We start from the raw sequence: 14165 nt of genomic DNA on the forward strand, positions 1-14165 counted from the left end.
CAGACATCATGGTGACAGAGATGACAACTCATGCAAGAGGACAATAAACAGTTCAAACCCAGAGGTGATCATGGGCAGCCTGAAGCCAAGAGCTCCGACAGCTTGTAAACAAACTGGCTCCTCTCACCAAGTCCATCTGATTCTTCCTCTCAGGAACACAGAGGAACAAGACAGGGGCCAGACCCTCACATCTAACCTGGAAGACAAAGTTGGCCTCCTGCCCGGCATTTCTGTAACTACTCCCTGTGTCTCTACACAACACAAGAATCATCTTCCTGAGTTCCAAATACAGGAAATCACTGCCCTACCTACTCCAGTGTAAGGCAAGAGGGTAAAATCATGAGTAAGACAGGACCCCAATCCTCAAGGATTCAACAACTCCTGAACAAGCACCTAAAGTCAGTGCAACTGGAGCACACACAAAGCAGTACCAGAGGACAGAGGCGGCAGGGGTGAGGCCCTAGAGAGGGCCTCTCTGAGGAGGTGAGGGTCTCCTGGACTCAAACCCTGCTAAAATGCCACCTCCTTAGTGAAAAGTTCTTGACGCTCCCAGCTGGCTGGGCTGAAGAGCAGCCTTCTAAGTCACCTTAACACATTGAACACCTATTCATGCACCGCCTTCCCTGGGCTCGGGGGATGTATGGATCACCTGTAGCTAGCAGGAGCCTTAGCACATAGCACATATAAACAGCAAGTGGCCAAAAGAACGAGATGAAATGAACTGTTTTAAAATAAAATATTAGTCATCAAGAGAGAAAATCAGCCATGTAAAAACATAGGACCAAAGAGATGGCTCGGTTGGTAAAGATGCCTACTGCTGAGCCTGATGACCTTGATCCCCACATGGTAGGACAGAGTTGATTCCAACAAGTTATTCTGACCTCCACCATGGCCTGTGTGCCCCCCACCACACATACAAAAAAATTTAAAAATTAAATTAAAAAAAAGAAAAAAAAAACAATGTGAAAACTACTACATTTCAGGAAAAGCTTCAACTGCATCAAAAACATTAAAATAAGTGTGCAATTTTCATAAATAAATTCAAGAAATATGGCCTCACACTGAAAAGTAACTAAAAAGAAACTGCCCATGTCAGGAGAAAGATAGCAGAGACAGAGAGACAAGGCAAGAGGGTGATCATCAACTCCCTTAATTATAGGCTAATTTCTATTCGCAGTTGAAAAAGAACACCGTGGGACATCCAGGGCACCAGATGGGTCCAAAAGAGGCAGGTCACTCTGCCAAAGACATGCCTTGCCTGGAGGCTTGCTCCCAAAGATGTCTGACAGTTCCAGTTTTTACACAGAATGGGGAGGAGAGAGATGCCCTTACCTCTGCGTCCAGAGTGGCTGAGGCCACAATCAAGCGAAGATCCCCTCGCTTTTTCTGAATCTGGAAAAGAAGGCATCAGAAAATAACGGTGACAGTGGAACAAGGTACAGTTCCTAACCAGACACGGTGACTCAGGCCTGTAAATTCCAGCAAGCAGGAGGCCAGGGCAGAAGAGTCACAGTTGAAGACCAGCCTGGGCTAGACAGCAAGACCCTGTCACAAGACAAAGCGGAGGCTTATCAGTGAGACGAGAATACAACAAACAACCGGCTGCTGATGTCACAAATCACTGTGAGGTAGACCACTCTTCCTGATTTTGAAAATGTGCAAAATTTTCTAATTATGACCCTGTAAAAATTTTATACAAAATACAAAAAGAATTTAAAACTTTGACCTTAACACTACCCACTCTCTAACTCTAATCCTAAATTTAAGGACCGAATTTGAAATTACTAAAAATAAATGCTTTTACTCACATGTGAGTTTTGGGGTAGTGTAAAAGGTATATATTCAAACTCTGAAGCATGAAAAAGTACATTAAAACCAAGAAATAACAAATCTTGACACCAAGATATCAATATAAGCATTAATAGTTATTCAAAGAAATGTGGTCACTGGGCATACAGACATCTGCCACACTCAGGAGCGGCCACATGAGGCTCCTCAATACTGGCAAAGCCTGGACAGAACTGCCCTCTATTACACTGTCCCTAGGTGGGGTGAGCTAGTGAGAAAAGTCCTCCTATATATCAGAAAGTCTGGCCATCAGCCGAAAGGTAAAATAATAAAATAACGACAACAAGAGTGGTGTATGTATTCCTAGTTGTGTGCCAGCCACTTCATGGCGGTGCAGGCTGCACAAAGACACAAGGCTGACGAGGTGGCGAGCGTCTAACCGTAACCCACCTTCCCCTCACCTCACTGTGGACAGCCACAGAGAGGCACTCTTTCTTACTTGGACAAAGGTAAATGTATAGTGTCAATTAAGACTGTGTTGTCTTATTTAAGCCTCATGACCAATCACGATGTCCAGCAGGTCTGCCCAGCAGACTTTCTTACGAAGTGGTTCCTAGTCTGCCCTTGTCCAGGCAGTAGCCACCAGCCACAAGTGGCTATGAAGAGCCTTTGAAATACACTAGCATGATGGAAAGATTAAACTGCTAATGTATTCCTCTTTCAAATAATTGGAATTTCATTTCAGGGTGCTCACTGCCATTAAGACCATATACTTAAGCACACATGTGTGTAACAGTACAGGAAGAATGTGGCAGACCCCAGCAGCGTTTGTGCAGCCATGAAAAACATTGTCTTCAGGGGCGTGGAAGTGGCTTAGTGGTTAACAGCACCGGCTGTTCTTGCAGAGGTTCTGTTCCCAGCACCACATCAGGCAGCTCACAATCACCTGTTACTACAGTTCTTAGGGATCTGGTGCCCTCTTCTGACCTCTGCAGGCACCTGTACACATGTGCACACAGATATACAAACAGGCACACACATACTCACAACACAAATACAAAATCTTTAAAATAATAATAACAAGAATAATGTCTTCAGAGACTACTTCACGATGAAGACAAATAGTCTTGGTATAATACTAAATGTGCAAGATACAAATTAGGACACACTGTCCAATCCCACTGGGTCAAAACATATACAGAGGCGGGCAGGCACAGACAGAGAAGAAAAGCACATCAACATTCGGCTCATGTTTTTCTCTGAATGGATAGGATGATGGGATAATTTTCCCTTTTTATTTGTTGGATTTTCCAAATTGTTGTCATTACTTTCCTAACTAGGCAACAACATAAAAAGAAAACACAGAAAGCAAAATATGGGCAGTAGAGTCATACCTTCTTCAGCAAGCCAATGGCAATGTCTGTATACAAAGTCCTCTCGTGGGCTTCGTCCAGCATGATGACACTAAGAATTAGAGGGACACTCTCAGTAAGCATTAAAGCAACAGCCCACAAAATCCCACCCCACCCACCAAAGAGACCTCTGGGTACTCAGAACTCACATAATGCTATCAAATCAAGAGAAAACCCAAGTCATTCCCAGCCAGTGAGGTCATTCCTATACTAGAAACATGATTTCGACAATCTTAGTGAAAATAATGACGACACACTATTTGCAAAGAACGTCACCCACCCTGTATTCCATCAGAACTTAATAGCTGGTTCTAACTGATACGTATGACCTCTAACCCCACAAAACACATGCAATAACAAAGCCCAGCTACTTCAAAGATGCTGAGCCATGAGAGCAGCCAAGGAGGGATGGCAGCTGTGAAACACGTGTGCCCGGGAGGGGAGCGGGATAGAATCTCTCACACACCAAAGCTGCAGGGCAACACTGGTGCTCCCAGTGATGCCCAAAGATACACAAAGAGGGAGAAAGAGCTAAGCCCTCAGCTGCACTTTGTGTACAAATTCAACAGAACACTGTCCAGAGGGAGAAGTGGAACGCTTGCCTACCATGTGCAGGCCCTGAGTTCCAGCCCCAGCAACTGGCTAGCTACTTCTCTGCTGGGCTATGGTTCTGTAGTTACCCCAATTCCCGGACTGGGTCACAGGGAAGATAAACAGAAACAAGCCAACAGGCAGACTAGTGGCAGATGTCCATGGGTCTACTTTTGCTCATGTTTTTATTTGTCTGCATTATGTCCTCGCTGTTGCTGCCTGTAAGAGGAACCACTATCAAAATTTGAAAAACTAGCAAGGGCAGGAAGAGCCACCATCAGGAAAGAGGACAGATGAGGGCAGCTGACCAGACCTGAATCTCACTGCTAAGATGACTGCTTCCCAGTGTACAAGTGAGCTTTGGGAACATTAGGAAGGTATCACAGGAAATCATATTTACCTATATTTTGTTAACAATGGATCAACCATCATTTCCCTGACCAGCATCCCATCCGTAAGGAACTAAAAAGTAAAAATACAAAGGAAGAAAAACTTATTTACAGTGATGATTCAAGTTCAAGTATAATCTCTGTTCACATGCAAGAACAATCCACACAGCACAGTAAAGACAACATCCCAGTAGCTTTATTCATTTAGCAAAGTTTGAAAAAAAAATTCCCACACTGGGCTGGAGACCTTTCAACACCATCTCTGCTTACCTGGCCTGGTTCCTAATGCTAATTAGCATCCACAGCAATCCGTGTACAATCAAGTGAGTCTCCCACTTGCCATTATTGACTATGTGAATGCACCGAGTGGGGTAACTCCTCAGTATGTTCTCAACCGCGGCCTCCACTGACAGAGCCGCAGTTTAGAGCGTGGGCTCCACAGTCACCAAGTCAGAGCTCGGCTCTTCTTTCACCTGCTGTAAATACCCAGGCCAAGTGCTTACCATCGGAGTCTCATTCTTCCCGTGTCAAATGAGGTAATATAACAATTTCACCAAATTATAGTGAAAACTAAATAGGATTAGTAAACACTAATAAAATGCTTCAGAAATGAGCAGTAACAGTGGGTGCCATTACCTCACCCCAAACAAGGTTGATTCATGAGCAAGGCTAAACTCTCCTACAGTCTAGTTTCACTCTGACTTTAAAAGTGGGATGCGTTTCTAACACAGTTTGCTTGGCCCTGGTTCCAGTTGTCACCGCCCCCCTCCACACACACACAGAAGCAAGTGGAAAGTTCTACCAGTAAGTCTTAGCAAAGCTGCTCATGGACCCAAAAAAAAAGAGTCACATGACTACAACACTCACCCAATGTTAACCGGTTCACACATAATTGAAGGCATAAACACAACACAAATTCCCTTGACCTAAAACATGGTTATCAAAAATTTGGAAAACAAAGTCTGTATTGGCTAGTTTTATGTCAGTCTGGCACATGTTAGAGTAATGTAGGAAGAGGAACCTCAACTGAGAAAATTCCTTTACCACATTGGCCAGTGGGCAAGTCTGTGGGCATTTTCTTGACTGAAGATTGATGGGGAGGGCCCAGCTCACTTTGGGCAGTGCCACCCCTGGATAGGTAGTCCTGGGTGTATAAGAAAGCAGGCTGAGCAAGCCAGGAGGAGCAAAGCAGTAAGTGCTGCAGAATATTTGTTTAACTATGCAAAGATGTGCTGCATTTGTTTAGCTATATGAAAATATGTTGCATTTGTTTAATTATGTAAAGATGTGCTGCTATTTTACCTTGCCTGCCTAAGGTTCCTGATTAGTCTAATAAAACGCCGAACATCCAATGGCAAGGGAAGAGGTATAGGGGGGACTTCCGGGCTGGGAGAGTAAGTAGGAGGAGGAATTTAGACTTGAAGAAAGAAAGAAAAAGAGATGCCAGGGAGACACCAGGGTCAGACAGACAGATATAGAAGAATCAGGAAAGTAGGGTATACAGAGTGAAAGAAAGGTAAAAAGCCCTGAAGCAAAAAGTAGAGGAAGAGAAAAAGGTTAAATTAAGTTAGAAGAGTTAGTGGGATAAGCCTAAGTTAAGGCCAAGCATTCATAATAATAAATCTCTACATCTTTATCTGGGAGCTGGTTGGTGGTCCAAAGAAAATTACAATTACAAGTAATCAGCACTCCTCCATGGCCTCTGCTTTAGTTCCTGCCTTGAGTTCCTGCCATGATTTCCCTGGATGGTGGACTCTCCGTTGTAAAACTGAACTAAACCCATTCCTCTCCAAGTTGCTTCTGGCCATGGTGTTTTATCACAGCAAGAAAAATCCTAACTAATCAAGATCCATTTTCTTACAAATGGCTACAGTGTTCGCTTGGCTCATCTGAACAGTTGTAATCCCTGTGTCCCAGGATGCAAGGCACCTGGGTCTAAGGACTCAGCTTCATTTCATCAAGCACCTTGCTCACAGCTCTACAGTACTGTTCAGCATTGGTTCAAGCACAGTGATGAACTGATTATCACCAATTACCACTATGCTAATTTCTTTATTGTTATATCAGCTACTGCTGAGACAGTCCATAATATTAGACAGTTTTAACTAGCCAACCACTGTAATTCCAAGCTGTACCAGTTTACAGCAGTTCACCCCGTGTTTGTCTGTACAGTTTTGTTTCTCAGCATGAGTCAGTAGAAAAAGCCTAGCATGTGTAGGAAAGGGAACGCTGTGTCCTTACACTGCCACCAGTGAACACATACAGACGAGCACTGGCCTCCCAGGCCTCGGCATTGTAAGCTACAGAACAGGGATAAACCTTACTCCTGTGTTCTTTTCTGGGCTAAGATTCAAGGACTCTTTCAAAGTGCTCTGGTCTTCACAGAAGACGAATATCCCCTAGAGACCTTGCTGCCCTGGCCTGCACAAGCTTTAACTCCCCAGGGAGTCCTCTTCTCCCCCATTCACACCGGAAGTCACTGTAAGCACTTCACCTTGATTCTCGTTGCCAGCGGGTCGGTGCAGTCATCAAAGCGGATGCAGTAGCCCACCTCATGGCCCAGCACTGCACCCCTTTCGTCAGCTACTCTCCCTGCAACCTTGGAGAAGAAAGATCATGCTGAAAATAGAGACACAGTGATTACTGCATGGGGCACACGCTACAGGGAATGTAAAGGTCATATCACACAGCATGTGAACAATGACGACAAAGGGACAGGTCACAGGAGAGGAGTGAACACTGATGATCAGCTGATGGGGCTCTCAGTCTGTCATGGCCTTGAGACAACTTCAAACAGTATACAAGGGCTGGGCACAGTGGCACAAGCTTTTAAACCCACCACTGGGAAGTGGAGGCAGAGGATCTCTGTGAATTTGAACTCAGCTTGATCTACACAGCAGTCCTAGGCCAGTCAGAGATACACAGTGAGACCCTGTTTCCAAAGCAAAACAAAGCAGAGAGCATACAAAATAAAAGGAAAATCACACAATGATTTTACAGATCAGTATTGAGGAAACCGAGCTGTGGGTGTGGTGCACCTATCAGTGTGCAAGGCCCTGGGTTAAATGACCAGCACCAGAGGAAAAAAAAGAAAACCAAAGAAATTACATGTAAAACCCAAAAGATCTAAACCGCAAGTTCAAGCTAAAGAGCTATTTGGCAGTGGCACATTTGCATAAGGCCCGAGGTCTCTGGGGATGAGGAGGATCAGAGGACCAGGATGACTGAACACAGAAGTGGGCCAAGTTCATCTCCTCTTTGGAGGCAAGCTTGTTCCAAAGGTCAGATGCCTAACACAATTTTCAACCTTACTCCAGTTACCAACACTCCTGAAAGTCAATGAAGATAAAAACACACTTTTGAAAGCAGACAGGCTAGTGTCTGAAAAGAGTAATGAAGGATCCACATGACCATTACAGAAAATGAGAAGACAAAACCAGCAGTGCAAGGACTACCTCGGATATACCACAAATTAAAGGGCAGTGTAGGAAGGACTACAGCAAATGCCGATAACCTCAGCCCTTGGGAAGCAGAGGCAGGAGAATAAAAATTTCAGTCAGCCTGGCATACACAGTACAACTCTATCTCAAAAGTGGGGAGGGGGTGCTGAGGAGATGGACTGGGGCTTTCCTTGCAAGCATATGGACGGGACCTGAGTTTATTCCAACACCCAGACAGAGAGCCTGGAGTGGAGTATTCTAACCCAAGCATGGGAGGCGGGTGGACTCCTAAGGCTCAGCGGCCAGCAAGCTAGCCTCCCAATGAGCTCCAGGCCAAGGAAGGACCCTGTCTCCAAAAGACAAGGTAGCACCTGAGGAATGACACCTGAGGTTGCGCGTGAATGTAAGGAAACTAAAAAAAAAAAAAAATCCATCTAGCCAGATCCCTAACTGTCTCAAAACACCATTCAAAATTTACTAATAGGAAATATCTGAAATTAAAGCCAGACAGTGGCTCACGCCTGTAAACCCAGCTACTCGGAGATGAGAAGACTCAAGTGCAAGCCCAGTAGGGACAACTTCGGAAGTCTCTCCCACCATCTCAAAAAAACGAACCGGCATAAAGAGGCAATCACAGGTACTAGTTGTTTTTTCAAAGAGAGTTTCACATTTGCTATCTAAACACATGACTGAAAAGAACAAAGCTAAGCCATGAGGTCCCATGGCCTCGCACACCCAACCAGAGAAAGCGGCTGTGCGTCACCTTCCTTCCAGGCCAGGCAGCCCAGACCCCATAATCGCTACTCTGAGTTTGGAATGCAGTTGCTCCAGGAAGGGTCCTGAGGCAGCCCAGACTCCGGACCACAGAGACTCCCTGCACTCAGCCATCCCCACCATCAGTGTACACAAGAAAACGACAAGCAGATGGAGATCAGAAGCAGCCTCGCCCAGCGACTTGAAATTACAGCTCTGACAAGACCCGCTCCGAATCAGTCATCAAGCAGGCGGTCCACACCATGCAGTCTCTCAAAACATCTTACGAAACCAGAGGTGCACCCTGCCTGGCTCTGCCTCTGGAGGGTGCGTTTCCCAGGAGGCTTAGTTATCATGGTTGTTCTGAGCTAATCATCCACATCTCAGAAAAAGGCACAGACAAGCTGTGTAGAGATGCTGGGAACCTGCAGGGAAAACAAGCTAGGAAGAATAAGAACAAATAAGCCAACCTCTTCAGAAAACAGTCATTTTGTGGGTATAAAAGTAAAATTCAACACTTCTGTTCTTACTATTTCACTATTTGCATAAACATACATTTTAAAAGTATGCGTGCATGCATGTCTGTATGTGTGTTTGGGCTGGAGAGATGGCTCGGTGGTTAAGAGTATGTACTATTCTTGCAGAGGACCCAAGTTCAGTTCCAAGCACCAATGTTCAGTGACTCACAGCTGCCTCTAATTCTAGCTCCAAGGGGACAAAAGCCTCTGACCTCCTTGGGCACCAACAGCCACACATGCATACATAAATATACACAATAAAAAATCATAATTTTTTTAATGTTTTAACTAAGTGAAATGACATACATCTATAATACCAACTCCCAAGAGGCCAAAGCAGGAGGTTTGCCAGGCTAAGCTATGGGCACATGTTCTCACCTTCAAATAAATACACAGATATATAAGCTATGCACCCTAAGACTTACCATTTATAATCACACAGGATTGTAGTCTGTTGGCTTCATTTATTTGTTTATTATTTATCTACGACTTGTTGTGGGTATGTGTAGATGTGCAGGTGCCTATGCCACAGTGTGCCTAGGGCGGTCAGAGAACAACTTGTGGGGGACAGTTCTCACCTTCCACCATGTGGCAATCTGTAGGGAGCCGCCTGGATGTGGCCTTGGCCAGATAGTGCCAGCACTCCTACAGCCTGGAGGTATACATATCCTTTGATGTTGCCGCCTTAGGCCGGTGTGCTGGAGCCTTGTTTTGCATTTCAAGAGACTCGGTCTCCTGACCTGTCCCGTGGCCTTGGATCCTAGTAGAATGGCATCAACCAATCAGCATTCGAGCCTCTCACCCTAGAAAAGCGGCTGTCTTTGGATTTTTCGCTCTCTCTCGTCATCCCTGTTCCCCATTCCCCCTTTCAAGCAAGGAGCTCTAATAAATTGTGATTGAGAAGGATTCTTGATTTTGTGACCGTCCATTCCTGCTGGTCAGGGAGCGCGTCGCATTTTGGTGCCGAAACCCGGGACGCCGGATTTGAACAAGCCAAGGAGGGAGCAGAATTCAGAACTCAACACAAAGAGCGGTGACTGACGTCAGGAAATCCTCCAGATGTAAGCTGATTGCTAAGGCTGGTCCAGAGTGGTAATGTGTGCATTTGTTCTTCTCTGTTGCTTTGGGTTGCGCTGTGATTAACCAGGTGGTGAGTGCCTTTGCTGCTGCGACTACAGCTCTAGTCAAAAGTAAAACTAAGTCCGCAGTAGATCAAGCAGCATTTTTCTAAAAGGACTTCCTTGTAAGTAAAAAGGAGGTTTTTTTTCTTTAGCCCAGGGGGTAAGTGCGCATCATGGGCAATTCTTATGGAGCCAGTTCGAACCCCAGGGAGATTTATCGCTCAATCCAGGCACTTTTGCGACAGCGTGATTTAAAGATCTCTTCTAGCACTGTCGCTAACATTGTAAAAGACATTATTGATGTCTCACCTTGGTTTGCAGCTTCAGGTGACCTAACTTTACCATCTTGGAATAAGCTAGGCAGGGATTTGGAACAAGCAGAAGGAAATATTGGGAGAGGCACACTTCCTTTTTGGAGGATGGTGCGGGACTGCTTGAAGGAAGAACGTAATATAGAGATATTAAAACAGGGTCGCAAGGCATTACAGAAACATCAGGACAGCTTTTCAGAATCAGATCAGAAGGAGGAACAAGAATGTAGGCCTAGAAAGAAAAAGGAAAAATTAAAAGATAAGGATCCGGAAATAAAAAAAGGAGAAAAGGGGAAGAGAAGCCCCATAGCTTTAGTAGTGAAAGAATTTGTAGATTTAGATTTATCAGAGGAGGAAGAACAACTAGAGGGAACGGCTGCTAAATCCGAGAAAGAGCAGCAAGGTAGCCGGAGGCGGGGCGATGTTGATGTGTTTACTACAAAGGGCAGAAGAGACGAGGCGCCAGTTCCTGCTGCCCTTCCCCCATCCGCCCCTCCACCCATGTACCAGCAGGTAGCTACAGAAGGTCACAGCTTCATAGGAAGGCAAACTTGGTCGCAACTGGCTGCTGCCTTTCCTGTTTTTGAGGAGCCACAGAATTACAATAGGTGGTATGAACCAATCCCATACAGACAGCTGAAGGATTTGGTTGAAGCTGCGAGAAATTATGGAGCAAATGCCAGTTATACAATCACATTATTGAGAAGGATTGTTACAGTAGCACTGACTCCTACAGACTGGCAGGAGATTGCAAGAGCAGCTCTTCCAGCAGGGCAGTTCCTGGATTTTAAATCTATAGTCCAGGACAAGGCTCAGACCCAAGAGCGCATTAACATACAAAGTGGCCACCCAGAGTGGACGGCTGATATGCTTCTTGGACAGGGGGCATTTGCTGGAAATCAGAATCATTATCCTTGGGAGGTTTATAGGCAGGTTAGTGAGATTCATTATAGAGCATGGAAATCACTCCCTAATAAAGGTGAAACAGCTGGTAACTTAACCAAGATTATTCAAGGTGCTGCAGAGCCATTCTCTGATTATGTGGCTAGGATGACAGAGGCAGCTGAAAGAATGTTTGGGAATTTAGATATTTCATTGCCTTTTGTCCAGCAAATAATATTTGAGCAGAGCACCAAGGAATGTCAAAGAGCAATAGGTCCAGTAAAGGGAAAGGGATTAGAAGCCTGGATCAAAGCCTGCCGTGAAGTTGGGGGGCCTCTAACCAATGCAGGGCTGGCGGCTGCTGTGCTTGCTGCTGCCAGAGGTGTCAGAGGAGATAAGGGAAAGGCATGCTTTAAATGTGGACAGTTGGGGCATTTCAAAAAACAATGTCCCAATAGTCATAATGCCTCAGATTCTTCAGGGCTCTCAGCTGCAACATCGCAGAGGCAGCCAGACATTTGTCCCAGATGCAAGAAAGGGAAACATTGGGCTAATGAGTGCAGATCAGCTAGGGATATAAATGGACAACTTATTCCTATGCCTATTCAGTCATTGTCAAAAAACGGATTGAGGGGCCCATGCACCCAGGGCCCAAAAATATTTGGGGCAATTCAGAACACGATGGCAGTCCCCGAGATGACTCCATCGTCCCAACAAGAAGGACAGCCAAAGGCTCCGGAGGGCTGGACCTCTGTGCCACCTCCAAACTGCTATTAACTCAGGATATGGGAGTTCAGGTCATAGAAACTGACGTGTTTGGGCCATTAGAAAAAGATACTGTTGGCATAGTCTTGGGACATTCATCCTCAATTATGAAAGGCCTGATAGTCCATCCTGGAGTCATAGACCCTGCCTATGAAGGTTGCATTAAAATTCTTTGCCATTCTCCATACGGGGTAGTTTCCATCGCCCCAGGAGACAGAATAGCTCAACTCTTAGTTCTGCCTTCAGGGCGTAATAAGCTTCCAGCAGAGGGGCTTGTCTTAAAGGACAAAAGCCTTGCTCCCATGGGAGTAGATTTGGCTTGTTTATCCTTGGAGCTTGATCAGCGACCAATCTTAAATTTAGAAATAGAAGGAAAGATTTTTTCAGGCCTGGTGGATACTGGAGCAGATAAAAGTATCATCAGATCCCAAGCATGGCCAAAACGCTGGCCCTTACAACAGGCCTCCCAGTCCCTTCAAGGGCTGGGGTATGCACAAACACCGCATATAAGTGCTAAGGAGTTAGTCTGGAGAACAGAAGATCAGAGAGGGACTTTTCAGCCTTTTGTGGTTGATTTGCCCATCAACCTATGGGGCAGGGATGTGCAGTCTCAAATGAGATTGAGACTTACAAATGATTATTCTGATACCAGTAAGCAAATGATGGCACGTCAGGGCTATGTTCCCAATAAGGGACTTGGTAAATGTCTCCAAGGTAGACAGAATCCTATTGAGACTGTCTCCAAGTTAGATAGAAAAGGCTTGGGTTTTTCATAGGGGCCACTGAAGCTGTAGCTTCCACACAAAAGACATTGCCCATCCCTTGGCTAGTAGATAAGCCGGTATGGGTCCCTCAGTGGCCCCTTTCCTTGGAAAAGCTGGAAGCTGCAAGACAATTAGTACAAGAACAGTTAGAACTAGGACATTTAGAACATTCTGTATCACGTTGGAATACGCCTATTTTTGTGATTAAAAAGGCTTCTGGAGGTTGGAGGTTACTGCATGACCTTAGGGCAGTCAATGCTCAGATGCAGGTCATGGGCCCAGCCCAGCAGGGTCTTCCATTGCTTTCAGCAATACCAAAGAATTGGCCTGTAATTTCCTTGGACATCAAGGACTGTTTCTTTTCAATTCCCGTGTGTCCCCAGGACCGGGAAAGGTTTGCATTTACTCTTCCATCTGTTAACAATGAGCAACCCAATGCTCGGTTTCAATGGAAAACTTTGCCTCAGGGAATGGCCAATAGCGCCCTCATATGTCAGTTATATGTAGATGCAGCATTGAGTCCTGTTAGGAGACAATTTCCTACGGTAAAAATTGTTCACTACATGGATGATTTATTATTATCTGCCCCACATCAGGAGACCCTGAAGGAAGTTTTCCAAAAGGTTACATCCCTTTTGGAGGAGCAAGGACTCCACATAGCCTCAAATAAAGTACAAACATCTTCCATGGTGAAATTTTTGGGGACTATAATCACCCCTGAAAGCATCAGGCCTCAGAAAGTGCTTATTCGCACCCATCACCTTAAAACTCTTAATGATTTCCAGCAGTTGCTGGGAGATATAAATTGGATTAGAGGATATCTAAATATACCTCGATCTGAGCTCTTGCCTTTATTTTCCATCTTAGAAGGCAATCCTGATATCTGTTCACCTAGAGCCATGACCCCGGCTGCAATGCAGGCCCTTAAGAGGGTAGAATCTGCTATTACTACAGCTCAATTACAGCGAATGAATCCATCCTTACCAATTTTGCTATGCATTCTCAAAACAAAAAATTATCCCACTGGAGTGTTATGGCAAGATGGACCCCTCTGGTGGATGCATGGAAATTCCATAGGAGCAAGATCTGTTCAATATTATCCAGAATTGGTGGCTGGCCAAGCATTAATGGGAATAAAGCTTTGCTTAGCCCACTTTGCGAGAATGCCTGACAAGTTGATAATTCCCTATACGAGGGAACAGGTAAAAGTTTTGACAGCCACAGTAGATGGCTGGGCTATCCTGCTTTGTGCATTCCCTAATGTTATTGACAATCATGTGCCAAGGCACCCCTTAATAAATTTTGTGGAGAAAAATTTGGTGTATTTTCCCAGGATTACCTCACCCCACCCATTAGAAGGAGCCTTAACTATCTATACAGATGGCTCAAAGACCGGAAAAGGGGCTCTGGTGGCAGGAAATGCTAAACCTG

The 14165-nt window shown here is 45.1% G+C and overlaps 1 protein-coding gene across 3 annotated transcripts in view; it reads right to left on the minus strand.

Moving 5' to 3' along the window:
* Nucleotides 1-14165, minus strand: part of Dhx35 (DEAH-box helicase 35) — a 66275-nt gene that overhangs the window by 31023 nt on the left and 21087 nt on the right. For all 3 annotated transcript variants that reach the window (XR_015739024.1, XM_048440923.3, XM_048440922.3), the window contains exons 5-8: nt 6675-6779; nt 4192-4253; nt 3183-3252; nt 1333-1392 (exon numbers count right to left, since the gene is read on the minus strand). Coding sequence is in view for 2 of the 3 variants with exons in the window: in XM_048440923.3 (XP_048296880.1) it covers nt 1333-1392; nt 3183-3252; nt 4192-4253; nt 6675-6779 (297 nt within the window). In the remaining variant the exon portion in view is untranslated. The remainder of the gene's footprint in view (nt 1-1332; nt 1393-3182; nt 3253-4191; nt 4254-6674; nt 6780-14165) is intronic.

This window comes from Myodes glareolus, chromosome 10, assembly GCF_982192425.1.
Source record: "Myodes glareolus chromosome 10, mMyoGla1.1, whole genome shotgun sequence".
Classification (NCBI taxonomy): Eukaryota; Metazoa; Chordata; class Mammalia; order Rodentia; family Cricetidae; genus Myodes; species Myodes glareolus.